General features: G+C 39.1%; 1 protein-coding gene across 8 annotated transcripts in view; it reads right to left on the reverse strand.

Annotated features, from left to right (window-relative positions):
* The window catches only part of SH3D19 (SH3 domain containing 19), an 83,667-nt gene that overhangs the window by 5,169 nt on the left and 59,824 nt on the right, over positions 1-18,674 (reverse strand). For all 8 annotated transcript variants that reach the window (XM_071742921.1, XM_071742920.1, XM_071742928.1 and 5 more), the window contains 11 exons: positions 17,625-17,732; positions 14,541-14,653; positions 12,311-12,369; positions 8,852-9,116; positions 7,487-7,555; positions 6,155-6,224; positions 5,714-5,844; positions 3,336-3,394; positions 1,492-1,679; positions 1,176-1,228; positions 475-661 (listed from right to left, as the gene is read on the reverse strand). In XM_071742921.1, coding sequence (XP_071599022.1) covers positions 475-661; positions 1,176-1,228; positions 1,492-1,679; positions 3,336-3,394; positions 5,714-5,844; positions 6,155-6,224; positions 7,487-7,555; positions 8,852-9,116; positions 12,311-12,369; positions 14,541-14,653; positions 17,625-17,732 — 1,302 coding nt within the window. The remainder of the gene's footprint in view (positions 1-474; positions 662-1,175; positions 1,229-1,491; positions 1,680-3,335; positions 3,395-5,713; positions 5,845-6,154; positions 6,225-7,486; positions 7,556-8,851; positions 9,117-12,310; positions 12,370-14,540; positions 14,654-17,624; positions 17,733-18,674) is intronic.

The following is an 18,674-nucleotide window of genomic DNA, read 5'->3' on the forward strand; positions in this document are numbered from 1 at the left end:
CACTTTGTAGTGAAGGTTTTGACTGCATTGATTTGGGGACCAAACAAGCTTGGTGAGACTAAGCAGTGTTCATTCCTTGCTTCACCAAGGGGATTACAAAGGTTCTGTGCCAAGACACAGCAATTGTAGCTATTTGCAGTTCTACCACCTCTTGAGCTGTTCTGCAGAGCTTCTCTTCAGCTGAAGGAGAACCTGGCCCCCACCCCAGCTTCTGTACCCCTGAATCCTACTAAAGGAAGCTCAATGGTTCTGTTTGTCTGTGCTCAAACCACACTTGAAACTGACAAAGAGTACCTCACCTCCCAGGTATTAGTGACTAGAGCATTGTATTGCCAGCAGTAGAGAGGGTGGTTCAACACTTACTTTAGCTTTAGCATATTAAAGACTCTGGTGGAGGTTGGGTTGCCCAAGAAGTCTGTCATGCCTGTCACAACCCAAGGAATAATGAATTGCTGATTAGTAGGATAACTGTACCTGAACAGGTCTGAACAAAAACTACTGGGAAAATCCCTTCCTTGTCATTCAGTCTTCCTCTGTACCACTCTGAATCGACTTGTTCCAGTATTTGGATGTAGTCTCCCTTTTTAAAGGATAAATCATCTTTGGTTTCTGCTGTAAAATCATGAAGTGCTTCACACCACTCTTCTGGGCGTCTGTTGTTCTATTTGAGTGAACAGAAGAAATGCATTAATTTTAGAAGTGTTAATGGAGCCATAAGCTGATGGATGCTGGTGAAAGCAGCTGTACAGACACAGGTGTCCTGACTTTCTCTCATACAATAGTGCCACTGCAGATGTAGACTAGAATGGCATTTCAGCAATTACTGCAGAATTTTATCTAGGCTCAGATGCATTCCTTTTTATCATTGTAGGCAAGACACAGGATTAATATATTCAAAATTAGGCCACTGCATTTTAGTTCTAAAATAGAACTAAAGAGTTTGCTGAGGCACAAATGATAAAAATTTGCTTAAGTTAATTTGCCAGAAGCTATAAATTCAGTCAGTTTAGGGCAGCTGTCAGAATTCAAGATGTGACCATGGAGCACTGAGTGTTATGGCAGTTGTGTTACATTCAGGTTTAAAATTGTGCAGCTAATCTGCATTATAATAGAAAACCTGTGTAAATCTGAAACTGCTATGTAAATTCTGGCCCTCACCTATGACATTTTATTACCTGAGGAAGGGAAGAGGAAACCTCAGCCTTGTTCTTCAGTGCTGCTCCTGTACCTACATAAGTAAAGGACAACTTAGAACAGCAGCAATTGACTATTTGAAATGTCATTAATGGTAGAGATTTTAGACAGTCACAGTGTTATTAACTTCTTCAGAAGTCCAGCTATTCCTTTTGATTTTTTTTTATCATCTGCCTTCTCTCCTTTTCTACTTCCTTCCCATTTTCAGTGTCCTTTTGGACTTTTCTCCTATGTGCTGCCTATGTGCATGCAGTACAAAACTATGTTCTCAGAGGTTTTTTTCAAATATATTTATACCTGTTCCAGGCAGATCTTCAATTACTTCCACAAAGTTCAAGGGGAAAATTCCAGATGTGCCTCTAAGCTCCCCTTTGGCCCATTCATCATTTACATATTCTTTAAGGATAATTGTTTCACCTTCTGAAAAGCTGAGTTCATCTTTCTGATCTCCAATATATTCAAATCGTGCTACACATCTTGGGACTCTGCAGAAACAAAAGAGAAACTTACATTGATATTAATTATCATTTTCCACTTAATAAGGCAGCATTGTGCAAAATATGGATTGATACCAGAATGCACTCAATATAGAACAGGTAAAAAATTGGGGGTTTAGCCCTGGTTCACATCTCAGCTTTACGAGGAGGATGAGCATGGAATCTGGAGGAGCTGGACACAACTTCAGCATCCCAGTTTGTGGCTCTTGCAGCATTTTGCACAACACCCTATTTCATTCCAAACAACAACAACAAAAAACCCCACTTTATTTCTGAGCTACCTGTATCAGTTTATATTTTTACTCCTATCCAGGTGAGCGTCCTGATAAACTCTGTTCAGTCTGGTGGGGTTTTTTTAAGATAGCACCCAATTTAGATGCAGTCAAACAGGGGCAGGTGGTGAGTGTTGTGTATTTGCCCCAAGTCCCAAATAGATGGACATTTCAAAGGGGGAAGCTACATTTTATCTACTTTGGCAAACTTTATTCTGTAAAATCTATGCCAGGCATGAGGAAAAAAGTATATATCAAAGATAGAAACATCAGTGTGTCTGGTAAAGTTTTGCATAATTTGGTATAATACTGAAAAGACAATTTTTCCTCACTTAAATAAAAGTAACAATTTCATAAACTATTACAATAAATTTAAGAAATTACTCTATGGATGTTTTTCATTTATCAGAAATACCATGCTAGAAAAAAAAAAAGTTGTAATAGGCTTTAATTCTTTATTTAGGATACAACCAATGTAAGAAGCTTGATTCCCATCCCTCTTCTCCATTCATGTCTTTGCTAAGTGTCAGAGCATGTGCTTTCTGTTTTTTTCTTAATTCAAAAAGCAAATTTTAATATTAGTTTTGTTTTTCTTTAAAGGCAAGTCAAGCTCTATGTGAGGAACAAACTGAATGATCACATTGATATATTAATTACTGCAATGAATGATTATGAAATCCAATAACTCATGAAAAATTGTTCCTTGCCCACAAATCTAATACAAGATGTCTGCAAATCAGAAATAAAAGAGCTTGAAATACGTGGGATAATTGGACATGGGGAACTTTAATTCACCTAAAGAGTTACACACTTTAAGGTTAGATAGATTTCTCTACTTAAAGAACAGCCATGTTCTGTATCCTTTTATCTTGTTCTTTCAAATGAGCAGAAGCCCCACACCATGTTACATCTTAGGAGGATACTGGAGGAAAGTAACAGCACAGGGAGCAAAGAGCAGAGGGTGCAATGCTGCTGAAGTTAATCAGATTAATTCAGTTTCTGTAACCAATTTTCATGAAAAATTATGGAAGATGCTACTACAGCTCACAGGAAGAAGGAAGAGGGAGTGAAGGGAACTATATCTGTGTAAAGATATTAAAGATATTTTATTACAATGATAAAACGATAAACCAATTTTTAAAGCCATTAAATGAGCTTTTAGGCTTTTTTACCGAATACTAAACATAATACTAAAAACTAAAACATCATTAACTTTCAGTTTTGAGAGCTTTTTTGGTTTTTTAATGCATTTTGGTGAAGAAGCTGTTAACCATATTAACCTCAGTGCAGGTAACATCTTCTATAAAGTTATTTTTCTTTTTACTTGATAGTAAATCAGGATGAGAAAGAAAATAAGATTTATCTGACTCACTTAAGACACTGTGATGAAGAGGGTATTTTTTTCCTGTTGCCTTCTTCTGGGACATCAATCTGTATAAGACAACAAAATAAATAACTTTCCTTTTCAAGCTTATGGCAACATAACTACAAGAAATCTGGCACTGCTTAAAATAATCTGGTTTTCAGCTAAACTTTAGCTTCAGGTATGACCTCCATGTGACTATAGCTACTGGAGTGCTATGATATATGACCATATATCCAACCATTGATGTTGATTTGGGGGTTTTCTGTCTCATTTCTCATTTTTCTATCTCATGGCAACAAGGAGCACAATTTAATGTTGTCTTTCATGAAGCTGGCTTAGTGTTTCTACTTGTGGCATGACTGAGTGACAGAATATGGGGCTGGATGCTCCTACATGTTGTTGCATTTAGCTCCCAACTTTCAATTAGTAATTTTTCTCTACTGTTTACAATATATCTTTACTAATATATATTTACTAATATACTAGTATATATATATTAATATACTATTTTACTAATATAATATATTAGTATTTACTAATATATGTAAAATATATTTTAATATTTTTTATATTTTACATATAAAATTATATATTGATATATATTATATAACTTACTAATATTATATATTTACTAATATATCACAATAGACAAAATTATTGTTTACATGTATTCTTTCTGGGCTCTGGTAGCCAGCTGTCCTCCAAACAAAACCACATCTCACAAGTATCACTTGAATGCTGTTTGTTTGCTATATCCATGTATTGATTGTCTAAATTACATTTCTCCAATTCAAGTCCTTTATCATAGGAGGACTTCAAGTGTATTTTTTGTGAGACATGAAGGCTGAGCTATGAGATTTAGAAGACGACTGCATGCCAGGAGCCCCTGGAGCCCCTGGTGAGGAGACTTGGGCCACTATCAACAAGAATGTTTCATGAGGTTATGTGAAGGAATGGGGGAAATCACACTGCCTTGTAGGATAAACCATGTTTGCAGTGCTCTTGCTTGAGGAGCTACATGGACAGGAGAATTCACTCAGCAAATTAGCCCCAGGTAGTGCAGCAGTCTTTTTTCCTGATTTTTTTTTTTTTTTTTAATTTTACTGAAACAAAAGATATTTGCACTCACAAGTGAAACCACCTTTTACAACTAAAACAGAAATCTGAAATGCACCTTCCTTAGCTCTTAAGAAGTTGTATCTGTCTGGATCAATGCTGAATTTAACCCAAAATATGCATTTCACAGCTTTAACATAGTTTCTTTTCCCTGTTAGCCATCAGTATTATCAGTAACTTTTAAATTAAATTTTTCTTCTTTGTAAAAGCAACTAATCAATTCAGCCATCAATTTTTTCTTGTTAAAGCAAATGCAGCATAGTTCCATTATTAGTAACCATGAGTCTCATTTTTATTCTTCAGTACTTCTGAAATTTTCAAGTTTTTTTCCAGTAAGACTATCACACCCTGTGTCACACACTCTGATGGATACCAAATACTTGTTTTGCCCACATCTCTGCCATTTGTTGTGGCTTGACACAGACTTTCTCTTTTACTGCCCAGCCATGCACTTTCACTGAATTTTGGTGTCACTTTAGCTTCCTCCATGTCCACATGAGTGGTGTGGATGGCCCAATGGCCATTTCTATTGCCACAAAATGGACTTTAATCTCATATTCTGGTTTGCAATAGATTTGACCCAGCTTTTGAGGCACTAAACCAGTCCTTGAAGATGAAGGGCTCAGTTAATTGCTACTGGGCTCTGAAACAGCACCTGTCTCTTGCCTGCCATTTACTGTCAAGTGTCACATTCAGTATCAGGATTGCTTTAAGCTGCTCATTTGCAATAACACAATCTCCTTGCACCATGCCAGCACAACCATTTTTGCAGCCACTTAGGTGAATTGATCCAGCTGGAAAAAAAAAATATTCTGAGAAAAAAACCCAAACATGTTTCATGGGGTTCAACGGCTGCTCTGACCTAATTCTACATGGCTATAAAAGTGTTGATTTTAGCACCTCTCCAGAGACAAGAACATGACAGAAACTGGTAAATGGGAGCAAGGCACAAAAAGCAGCCACCTTACTGAGGGATGCAGCTGTGAAAAATGATTTGCTCTGTAGACACTGGGAGGCTACCTAAGTTAACAAAAAGAATCTGGTAAGGGCCATGATTTTCTCACTTGGCTTCAAATTAAGAGCAAAATAATCCCCTTAACACAAACTGGTTGTGCCACATCAAACATCTTTCTAATACCATACAAACAAGTTGCTATGTCTCCCATGTTGCCAGAGGGAAAAGATTATCTAACCAGAGAATGGAGTAAAACACACAGGAGCTGTATTAAAATAGGAGCAGAAAACCAATGTATACAAAGCCTACATACAACTACTTTAACAAAGCTGGCAGGAAATATCCCAGTGTGATTCCCACATTTTCCTCTGTACCACTCAGCATTGATTTTCTCCAAAAGACAAACGGTGTCTCCAGAATGAAGGTCCAAGTCATCAGCATGCTCTGTAAAACAGCATAATTTCAGTCAACAGTAGTTTTCACACCTACTGATTTTCTCTAAGTAAAATCTTCTTAACATAGATACCACAGACAAAAGCAGAATGAGTTTCCAAAAAGTTTTAATTATACTTGCAAAACCAGTTAACTTTAACTAATAAAGTCTGGCCTATCTATAGCTAAGCCCATGGACTTGAACTACTCTGTGTGTAGACCTTGCAGGCTAAACCTCCTCATAGTATTTAAGCTCTTAATTCAAAAGAAATTTCCCATTTGAAAGTTTTGGAGTAAAACAAGACTATTCACATCTACTTACCTGCAGGAAAATCATGCAGGACTACAGCATGAGGTGCACTTGTGTCAGAAACTTTTGGAGGGTTTGAATCCTGGCAACAACAAATAAATCCAAGTAGTTTGTAAATCATGAAAGATACAGAGATTCTCTGTCATGACTCTGAAGGTAATTTTCTGACTTTAACACCAGAACAACATTTGGTCCAAAGAATCACCTTGGGATGCCACAGTTGGTATTGGTCACACATCTGTGAGTCAGAATTCACCTTTCACCAGTGTAAACCTGAAAAGCATTCCACCAAAATCTGCTTTTAAGCTGCTTGAAGGAAGGGAAGGCATGGGACTGTGTCCACTATAGACAAAGCCTCAGCTATCTCTGTGGGTCAAAAAGCTGGAGCATTGTCAACAACTCTCATTGCAAGGGTTGTGGTCAAATTTTGCTTGGCACTGTGTGCCACCAGTTACTCCTCCTGGCTCCCAAAGAACTCTCCAGCCCAACTCTCCCCAGCACAGTCATTGAGGGCAGTGTATCTACCAGCTGCCAAGCTTTTTAGAGGGACAAGCAAATCACAGGGTCTTTGCTTGCTGAGAGGAAATGACAATTTTGTTGTGGGACCTTTATATAGAGAAATAATGTTCAAAATGCTAAGCTTTCTTCTCTGTGCCACCCACTAGGAATTTTTAGACTGCACTGATGACAATCACTGTGTGTGAATTACAGTTATTTGGTACAAAAAAACCTCAACCAAACAAACAAAAAAAATCCCAACATTGACAAAGGCCAGAATAATATGAATTACAACAGAATTAATGAAAATCTATTTCAGCCATGTAGGTTTCTGATAATAATCAAAAAGGCTGCTCAGAGCTACAGATTATATAGCTATTTAGTATTAATACAGCCATGCCCTAAAAGCAGCTTAAATTCTGTAGATGCAGAGATAGAAAAATACTTTGAAATTCTTATGTCAAGGCCAATCCACTGATACATCATTTATAGCACTTCATAAAACTACTTGCTTATCTTTTCCTCACTTTTCAGCTACTCAGCCAAGGGAGTGATTATCTTTCTATGAGGCAGAGGAACTTAAACAGTTTCATCTCCCTTCTGGCACTCCAAGTAATTACTGTCTCCCTGCTCCCTAAGTAGAATGTCACTGTGCTATAAGGCAAATCACCATTATTGGGTTTTGTTCTGGTGGTTGTTTTGATTTTGTATTTAAAGAAACACAAGGATTTAATAAGCCACTATTACTTTTCTCAGTGTAACTTTTGAAGCCCAAAGCACTTGGTACTTCAATGTATACGGGAGTCTCACTCATTAAATATTTACCAGCAGAAAAAAATGCCTTACCTTACAGGACAGTTCTCCAGGGTTCCTGGGAAGGCATTCTTCCTTGGCAGCTCCGTGAGGCACAGGTAACTTGAATAGAAAGAGAAGCAAATGGAAGAGTTTGTTTCAATTCTGAGCACCTGGAATTTCCTCTGCAAGTGAAAATGTCAGACAGTGGCACTATTCAAACCACCCACTACAGGTAACTCGTTTAAGAGCCCAGTGGAAGAAGACACCCTCCTTTGGAAGGCATTCAGAACAGGACTGCTGGCCATAGGAACTGCCACCTGGAGAAACCCAGGTGTTGCCACCTGCTTTAAAGGTGTCCTAGCCACCTAACTGGGTTAAGTACCATGTTCAGCAACACACTGACACGGAAATGTATTCATTTGTCATGGAGGGCACTGGAAAAACAACCTGGGAGGAAAATTTCATTGGCAGGAACACTCGAGGAGAGAGAACTATCCATGACCTGCTACTGAAAAAAACCCAAATCTACAAAAAGTCACAAGTCCCTTAGGTGAACAGGTGTGACTACACCAGAGAGGAAGCAACACGCTTCCCTTATCTCAAAGCTGTTCCTCATATCAATTTCTCTCTCTTGCTTGCTCCTCTGATGTACCAAGGATCTGAATCCAATAGTAAAGATCAAGGAGAAGGCAACAGAAAGCTTCTTCTTCATGCTGAATGTTGTCATTTTTCATGTTAGAGTTGTGTGGGTGCTGTTTTTTGACAACAGCACCAGCTTAAGCAGTCACCAGCTCTGATCATGGACCAATTTCAAGTACCTGGAGGAAGACTATCACCTTTTTATATTGAACTATTTATATTTAATACTTCCTAATAACACAAGCAATAACAAAAGCAACACTTTTATAATGAAAAGGAATGGCATCAATAGGATGAAAACGTAAGGTAACTGACATTACAACCCTCACAATTTGCAGGCTTGATTAAGCAAAGTAAACTACTTTTTAAGTTCTGATGCCCCCCCAGGTTTTTAAGCAATTTGGCATATACAGGAAAAACAATGTATAAATGCAATTATTCAGCATAATTTTACATGCTGTAATTGACTGTAAAATAGCCTGAAACCAAAATTTCTGCATGGAAGTCTTATATATAAAAATTACACATACACACAAAAATACACATACACTTACACCTATACCTTGCATTTATACCATGCACTCCACTGTTACCTTTCAGTAGTTATCACAGTTTATCTATTAGTATTTTTCTAAGGAAATACAGCATCAAGATGAAGGTAAAAGATGCACTTTGAAAGCCACATCACACTAACCCACCTTACAACCTTTTTCACTACTATGTTAACCAGCACTGATTTCTAAACTACAGTCTCAGATATTCTATCCCAGTTCTCACCATGTATTTACTGTAGAGAGGATGACCTGGTTTAGGTCTAGGAGGTAATGCTGGATCTGGATTTTTAAAGACTTGACTTTTTGCTCTCTTGGGCCCCAATCTGAACTTGCTGGGTTTTTTATCAATAGCAATGTCAGAAGTGGATCGTGGCAGAGCATTCTTCTGGGAGGAGGTCTTGGCTGAAGACAGTTTTGGTGGAGGTGGCCTTCCAGGAGCACCTTTAGGTGGGGGAGGCCGAGCAGGTATAATTTTTCCATCCACAGGCCTAAAAAGTGAGCAAAACATGAGATAAATATGCATATTAATAAGCCTGTCACCTCATCCTCCACCACAGCCCTAGCTAGAGAGATGTAATGAGGAAGTGTGACCCATAATGACCTGGGCTGTAGAGTGTGTGGTATCTGAAGCTCTCCAAGAATATGTGAACTCTTCCAGATACTGGGACTGGATGACCAAGCCCTTAGACAGAGCAATTCAACACATATTTTTCCAAGTCTGCTCACCACTTTCACTTACAAACAGCCTGCCAGATTCCTTAGGAGCCCATTACCTAAGCAGGATTCATCAATCCATCTTTAGAAGGAGCTTTGTCTGAAGCTGCCTCAGAAGAGAGTTCTTCCTGTAGAGAGCTTTAGTGAAAGCCCTGAGAAGCTCTGCTGGTTTAGTTTGTCTACAGTAACGAGCCTGAAGGACATTCCTTGGGATGTCACAGAATCACAGCATGTTTTGGGTTGGAAGGGACCTTAAAGATCATCTAGTTCCAACTCCCGTGCCATGGGCAGGGACACCTCCCATTAGACCAGGATGCTTAAAGCCCCATCCAACCTGGCCTTGAACACTTCCAGGGATGGGGAATCCACAGCTTCTCTGGGCAACCTGTGCCAGCACCTCACCATCTTCACCATAAAAAATTCCTTCCTAATATCTAATCTAAATCTACCTCCTTTCAGCTTAAAACCATTACCCCTTATCCCATCACTACAAACCCTTGTAAGAAGTAGGGCAACTGGGCTGGTGAAGGGACTCGAGCACAGATCCTGTGAGGAGAGGCTGAGGGAGCTGGGGGTGTTCAGCCTGGAGAAGAGGAGGCTCAGGGGAGACCTCATCACTCTCTACAACTCCCTGAAAGGAGGTTGGAGCCAGGGGGGGGTTGGTCTCTTTTCCCAGGCAACTCTCAGCAAGACAAGAGGGCACAAGAGGTCTCAAGTTGTGCCAGGGGAGGTTTAGGTTGGACATTAGAAAGAATTTCTTTAGGGAGAGGGTGATCAGGCATTGGAACAACCCCACCTCTCTCAGCCTGTCTTCATAGGAGAGGTTTTCCAGCCCTGTGAGCATCTTCATGGCCCTCCTCTGGACTCACTCCAATAGCTCCATGACCTTCCTCTGTTGGTTGCTCCAGAGTCAGACCCAGCACTCCAGGTGAGGTCTCACCAGAGCAGAGCAGAGGGGGAGAATCCCCTCCCTTGACCTGCTGGCCACACTGCTCCTGATGCTGCCCAGGACACAGTTGGTTTTCTGGGCTGCAAGCACACATTGCCAGGTCATGTTGAGCTTCTCATAACCAACACTCCTAAGTCCTTCTCCTCAGGGCTGTTCCCAGTCCATCTCACTTACTTGAAGTGACTTTGGAGCCTCTGCTAGAACTTGTGACATGGCAATACTTCGCACAATGGCACCAGTAGCAGAATTTACCATCTTTATGCAACAGAAATCTACTGCAGAGAGAAAACACCTGTGGAAATACTCGAGTTTTCTGGCAATGCTGAGGTACCACACTCTTATTAGTGTACAAGTAGTTTAGAAACCAAAATCAGGCACTACTAAGTAACAGTAATAATTAAAAAAGCCCAACCAACCAACCAAAACCAACTAAAAAATCCCCCTTACTAAGCAATGATTAGAAAAAAAAAAACAACAAACCTGTCTGTAAAGTACAAAGACTGTGGCCAAATCAGTAATTTGCTAATTAAAAATCACCTTTGTTATAAACAAGCATTATGCACATAAAATTTTGATGTCCTACTATTAAGAACCCTGGCACTACCACTACTCCAAAAATACAATATTGTTTGAATGTTAATGGGAAATCTTCAGGCAGTTTCTGCAAGTTTCTGCTACTATTGCTCTCTCTTTTTTTACATACTTTAATTCAGCATAATTATTTGCTCATGTGAATTCCTCCAAGGTCTTTAAAAATTATCAGCCACAACAAATATGCATTACTGGACCTTTGGAGCATCCTTCTGACATATTTTGTCAGTGTTATCCACTACGTGAAAAGATATTCATGCTCTACTAATGCTCCTGATAAGAGTTCTCTCTTGCTACTTGAATACAGATTATATTTAAAATAAAAAAAAAATATTCCTTCCTTGGCCTCATCCTAAACTAGGCATTTTTAGTATTGACAGAAGGGGAAATTCTAAGTTAGACTGCTTTAAATCTGGAAACAAGCCAACCCATACGTTTGTAAGGCAACTCAAGTAAACAAGAAAAGTGTAACAATAAAATCAGAGAATTATTACTGCTAATCTTTAGAAAAATTGAAAATAATCCATCTGAGCAGAGAAGTGAAAGGACAAAATGTATACTGTAATTCCAGAGGCCCTTGGAAGAATCAGGAACACTGTTATGCTAAACTGAATGGGGGAAAGTAACAAGCCCAGAAGGGGTAATAATGAGGTGTTTCCTTGTGGGTACAGTGACATTAATGAATACTTAATGTTATTGGTAAACTAAGTTTAATAATTGAAAGATTATCCCGTGTTGTGTCCTGACACAACAGAGCAAACCCTTGTGTTTGAACACACAGAGTGCAGATGCTGAGATGCTGCAGTGGGCCAGCTAGCCAAGGCCTTATTGCCCTCCAGTTTGACCTCTGGCATGCAGTAGACCTAAATTTAAGGCTGGTCCAGCTACTTTGACCTCTGCAGCCCTTCTGTCTTATTGGCTCAAAAGAATTAAAAACTCAAGGTTATCATTGATTCTGGACCTTCACGGGCATTTTTGATCTGAAGTGAACTGTATAAACCAGCCAGTTCTTCTGAGGAGGTGCTGGCCCAGCATCTGTCCTTTTCAGGATGGCAGCATCTGCCACCTCCATTCCTTCAGCACTCAAGCTCAGCCACAAGTGCAAGGGCTGCTGATCAAAAGGTCAGCAACATGCAGGAGGGGATGTTCTGCGTTCAGCTGAGGGTGGAAAGGTTAAAGATGCAGAAAGGAATGACTGTCAGCAGCTGCTGTACATTAGCTGAAGAGCCAAACAGCTGTCTTCCTATAATCTCCCTGCTCATACCAATAACATACAAATAAGTATTAATAAGCTAGCAACTTGCCTGCCTATTTAATAGTGAGCATACTACCTACCCAAGCCTATTGAGTTAGGTGGTGTCTACACTGAGACTGGGTAGGCAAACTAACTCAGAAACACCACTTTTAACTGAATCCCTGAACACTTACCTTGGGGTTAGTGCAGATTCTAGCTGAGGCACTCCACCTTGTTCTGAATGATCCAACTCCTACAAAGATTCAAGAGAAAAAAAGCTGCTTATTTAAGCCTAGGCAAAAAAAAATTATCTTATTTAAATGCTGTGTTTCTTACACTAAATTATATCCTACAGACAGGACAGCTAAGAGTTTCTGGAAGCCTGGGAATAAGGCAATAATATCATGCTGTGTTCTAGCATTTTAAAGTCTTGTTGGATGTACAGGGAGATGTAAATAACATGGTGACTACTTGAATCACAGCTTAAACTGTGCATTAGGTATGACCAGCACTCTTTCCCTACTGCCTGGGAGTCAGGGCTTAAGAGTCAGATTCAGAAGAGCCATAGAAATGTACAATTTCACTGCCTGTAGTATTCCATCTGCTGCAGTTACATCATCAATTTTGATGTAACTCTTGACAGATAAAACGCTTTGAAGAGGCTTAAAGCTGAGAACATGACATTGATGCAACCTGCACAGGACAGCATCTCTTGCAAATAACATTAGCTCTCAGGGAAGAAGGCATTGAAGTGTGGTTCCTAAAGATCTCACAGATAAACCCTGGTGAATCTGGCTTTGGCAGATCAAGGCATCACTCCTCCCAGCTGCCCATCCTGACCCTGCCAGAGATTCCCCATAGCAGAGTCAGTGGAGAGGAGCATGTGCCATATCTGAAGGGTTTGGACCAGAGTAATGGATTAATAAGTTTCCATCCTTTCTGCCTCCTGCTGTTCCTTTTCATCCCAGTGCCAGAGAGTACTGCCAACTCCACTGAACAAGCACAGCTGCTTGTGGAATAGAGTGGTAAAGCAGAGTGCTGAACCTGGGCTCAGAAGTATCCTTTTTGAAGCAGTAATTTTAAGTAGGTCTGAACACTCTTTTTTGCCTAATTAGGAATACATGTGCTTGAAACTGGTAACCAGTTTCTGGATTTTTATACCTAGATGTGTTCTGTGACAAAATTCTGACCCCTGATGGAGTCCCCAAATGAATGTTCCAATTAGAAAGAAAACAACATGCCTCTTTCAAATGGGGATGTTATCCTCACACTGTAAATTTTCCTCTTCTGTGTGAAAAGGAAGAAATCTGTGCCAACTGCTGTTCACAATCAACAATTTCTACTGTTGCTAGTTAATCACTGCCACTGACAAACAATAAAAGTTTCAGAAGTACAGAAATTCGCTTTCCAAAGATACAATTTAAATGTTCCAGTGGATATCATGCAGTATTTTTCTGTAAAAAAACCCTCTGAAGTTTACACATGCCTGTCACATTAACCTAGATGACATTGTAAAAGTTTTGGGGTTGCATTATATGAAATGTTTTTTAATGTCTTGTACTGGAAGTTATGTTTTCAGCATTATCAAGAAAAGATGGGACTCCTGTGAATAGGCTCTTCTATCATAACATTTACAACCCCTTTATCCTACCAGCAAGGGTGGCCACAAAGACATTTCTTGGCAGCTGTCCATCTAGTGAGGGCTTTTGGTTTGATTCATCTTTTTACTGCCTATGGTTTCCATGAGATTCTCTCCCATTCTTGCCATCACAGCACTCAGTATTTGGAAATTCTGTCATTTTCTAGTTTAATTCCCTTTTGTAAGCTTGTGTCAAAGGCATGCAGGATACATAGCTACAATGCCTAAGATTACCATGTGCTCAGGAGAAGAGCCTTACTTTCCAAAATAGATGGTTCTGCTCAGGCTCTGATAGGACCAGTAGCAAATGACTAGAAGGGAAGAGCTGAAGAAAGCAAGCTTCATTCATCTACAGAAAACCTTCTTCTGCCTGGAAATTATCACAGATACTAAGAGGTATTATGTGTATAAAGAGAATAAAATATGTTTCTAAAGGACTTTGATAATATTTCAGTATTTAAATATCACTGGGCTTTGAACCATTTGCAGTGCTTTTGAAACAAAATTGTAGAATACCCTGATTCCAGATGCTGAATACAGAAAATTGAAGACAGATGTGATCAAAGTTTAGTAAAATCAACAAAGTGCTTTTCAGAACTGACAGCAGTCTAAATTAGCTAATTAAATTAAAGGATGTATTTAAAAGAAATAAACCTTAAATGTTTGTGTAGTTCTTTTCAGCCTTTGTCCTTCAAATAACTTACTTTACAAATGCTTGAGAGCCACAAGAGATCTGTTAACCAGAGCAGACAAAGTCTTAATACAGGAGAACAGTTCTGACTTACCACTTTTTTTACTGGGTCAGCACTGTTGGGTGTTCCCACTGTGGTATCAGAGGTGTTCCCAATAGGCTTTTCAGCAGGAAGCGGTGGAGGGCTATGTGGGATTTCACTTAAAGCTGTAAAGAACCAAAAGTTCCCAAATTAAAGTCTTATTAATAACTTCTTGACAGGGACCAACAATAGGTTAGGGAATCCATCATGGTTTGGGGCATTTTTTTGTGAATGCAACTGCCTTTCTCCAAGGCAGAGCAGCCAATGGACAGGACCACTTAAAGACTTGTACAGAGATAAGGGACATGAAGGGAACATTGCAATTCTGAGGTTGACTTCAGAAATACTTCCCCTCCTGCATAATGGATCTTCACTTTACTCTCAGGACACCAGCAAGTTATTCTAGGGTTTCAGGGTTTCAGCTGAAATACTTGTTGATATAATATTAGACGAGTAGAAGAGTTTCTACCCCTGGGAATGTCAGACTCATTACTGGATACCCTGAAACATCATCAACATCTCTCAGCTACATTTCTAAACTGGCTCACTTTTTTTCAGCTGTCAGCTCCTGGAATTTCCTTCAGGCTGGAAAACAGCTGAGGGTTATTTCAAGTAACCCTGAAAGATCAGGAGACTTGGATGGAAGAATCTCTAGAAAGGTAAAGGCAAGATAAGAAACTGTTGCCTGCTACAAAATTCAGAGTGACATAAAGAAAACAGAGTTGGAAGGTCCCAGTAGTCTTTAAGGAACTAGAGCAAATTTGGGATACAAAGAGGAAACAGTATGGCTCTTGTGATGATGTCCTCATTCTCAATAAAGAACATAAAAACCTGGTAATTAAATGGTATTTGCTTTCAACATCTCTGCCACTGGAACCTGGGAAACACTTGCACAGGTTTCACCAGCGTATTTTCCAATCATTTTGTCTTTATATTTCAGAACCTTGCCATCTATTTTACAATGTATACGTGTGCCAAGAAAAGTTAATTTCATACAAAGAATGTCAGACACTTAAGCTCTTCTGACTTGCTGCCAGCTTTGGAGTTACATTAAAATTTGCATAGATAGCCTGGACATTTATAGGCTGATGACAAAAAAGAGAAGAGATTCTATCAAAACGAAAACTTTCAGTTGCTCATTTAATGAAAAGTACTCTCAGTAGTGAAATAACAAATAGGAAGGAATGTTGTTTGTTTTTACCACCTCAGTTGCATTATTCTGATTTAAAACCCTGGTGTGATGTTTAAAAATTGATCAGTTCAAAGGTAAATCCCTTTCGTACAGTAACTGAAGTGGAAGCTTAATGCCTCATTTCTAAACACAGCTCAACAAAAAAGGTAATGCTAAACACTGGAGTTCAAATTCCCAAGCATCCAGCTCTGTCCCCTTTTTTGGTAGTGCTGGGTAGGGGTTTTCTGTTTGTTTATTGGGATTTTTACTTTTTGGATTGTGAACCCTACTATAACTTTGTTATACCTTGACCTAGTTGTATTTTTCTCATTTTTTTAACATTAAACAGCTTACATTTCTGCAGCAGCTCCTATCTTAGAAAAGGTTACTCTGCTTTCTTGGAACATTCCCCTCTTCCTACACTTTGCATTAATCTTCCAGCCTCAGCCTCCCATAAAGCAGACTTTCACACACCCCTGACAACTGTAACTAAGTACAGTATGACCAGCAGTCTCCTGTGGAAAGCTCAATTACCACTAGAGAGCAGCAAGGGACCAGTTATCTGCAAGTTCACAAGAGAATCCAGCTCAGGAAATAAAACAGAAAAAAATATAATATGTTGCTTTTTTTTTTTTTTTTTTTTTTTTTTTAATGGAAGTTACTATTTCCTTTGTGGAGAAAATTATCTCTTGGGTTCTACACAGAAGTCTGTAAACATATTCTTCCAAATTAAAAAAAAAATCCACTTTTATTTATGATCAGGTAATTAACAGAAAGAATTTTCCTCATAGATTTATCTTCAGTCTTCTCTGCATTTTAATCATTTCCACTTCATTTCTTACACATGCAGAGGAGAAGAAAACCTAGTAATTTAGTATTGGGATGGTGTTGGTGGTGGGAGAAGGGAACAGGGGACATAATGAGAAAAAGTCTAATGAGAAAAGCCATCTGGACATCAGGTTGCTACAAGCTGGCTCTGCAGCTACTCAGTGCAGTGAAACATGATTTTGAAATGCAGCTTTTAAGAGCTATCTTCTGACTTTTCTCCCTAATCTTTTGAGTATAAAGATAAACAGAAGCAAGTATGTACTCCAGCATACAAAGATCAAAACAAAGACCTTGTGGCTCTCTGATAAATTTCCACTCTGAGATACTGTCAGTGTCATTTGTAAAGCTGTGAAGGATTAGAGGTGGAAGGCATTAGGGATACAGTAACAGTCAGAAAACTACAGTCAAGACCTTGACACAAAATTGAACCCATCAGGTTTTGGCATCCAAGTTCTTACATGCCTTTTTTTACTTCCTAAACTGCTACCAAAACAGCATAGCTTAAATGTCCATACATAGATTTGTAGATCCACATCTAACAAGGGTCAAGGGAATTTTTGATGCAAGCTGTGAAAACTGTGCTTACATCCCAACTAAGCTGTGTTTGAAGCAGCTTAATACACTGATGTCCCTGTGACAAGTGGGGGCCAAATATCTTCAGCTGACACCAGAAGAGAAGGCAGTTTGACCAAAGGTACAGATCAGTAATGTGGTTTTACTGACAAAACAAACAAGCTTGCTGCTGCTGCAAGGGTCTCCTTCAGCTCTGTACTTCCAGTCTTTAGGACCCCTGCCCTACACCATCTACTCTCTGATATGCATTAGCTCCATAAGGTGTGAGGGACACCAAACTTAACAGAAGGGAGGGAGCCACACAAGGTAGCTGGGAGGCAGGGAGAGGGGAACATGACTCCCAGATATTTTTCCCTCTCACCACAGCCCTTAAGTTGGCTCTTCTGTCTTGCCAGACTGTACCAGGGGATTCCTTTGGTAGCTAATGCAGCTGGTAAAGAGCAGCTCGGTTAGTAAATAGCAAGTTCCAGTTAAAATAATTTCCTGATAAGAGATTTCTCAGACAATTTTGGATAAGTACTTACATTTCCCAGGCTTAGCTGGGATTCGGATTACAGTGGGTTTACGGGCTGAAGCTGGTTGAGCTGTCTGTTCCTTTCCAGGTTCACTTTTGGGGAGGAACTGAAATGGATCTAAAAGGAAAAAAAAAAAGAACATGCTAAGTATTTACTTGTTGAACACAAATCTCACTGGGTATTGCTTTTATTATTTAGGACATTTATATTTCACAACAAATAAAGTAATAAAAAAAAACATAAACTGGGCTGATGCAAACAGCATACTCAGCTCTTTGTAAATAATGTATCTTTTCTTTACATCTGCATTCATAGTTGACTTAACATAAACATGCTCTAGATGCCTTCTGGGATTATATAAACCACTGAACAAGAGGAACTGCATAGCTTGATAATAAGGACCTGAAATCAGAAGGACTTTAGGGAAACATTTGCAAAGCAGTTTCTCTAATATGCAGACATAGCTGTGAATACATTAGCTAAAAAGTTTTAATCAATAAAATCTTGCCAAAGCTAAGCAATCAGCACTGCAGTAGATAAAATGCCTACAGACACAAAACAAAGCAAAACAAAACAAAGCATTTAAATATTACTGATTACAAAATGTCTTTGTGGTAGAGCAACTAATTCCCTGGAAGATTCAGCATCATTTTGTTGATTATAAACCTGATTGCATGGACTGGAAGTTGTGCCTGAGCTCTGCCTTTGCCTGTATCACTCATTTCTCCACAAGCCTTCCCTAGCACTCCATCACAAAGACAGGAGCAATGTTTTCTGTGCTTCACAAACTTAAGCACTGGTCCCTTATTAATAGGCATGGGAACATAAGAGCATGTAGATGGCAGCTGTAAAAATACTTGTACACAAATAAAATGCAAATCAGTAGGTTATTTCTCAAGTAGACCTTGGTGTCAAAGTGCTACACTTCATTTAGACCTCTTCTCTGTTACTTTTTTTCTCTGACATTACCAAAACCTGCAGTAAAATGGCAACACTTAAAAGGCATCCTAAATGTGTAAAGCAGAAACTGGAGAAATACCCCAGACAATAAACTCTCAA

Source organism: Heliangelus exortis, chromosome 4 (assembly GCF_036169615.1).
Source record: "Heliangelus exortis chromosome 4, bHelExo1.hap1, whole genome shotgun sequence".
NCBI classification, from domain to species: Eukaryota; Metazoa; Chordata; class Aves; order Apodiformes; family Trochilidae; genus Heliangelus; species Heliangelus exortis.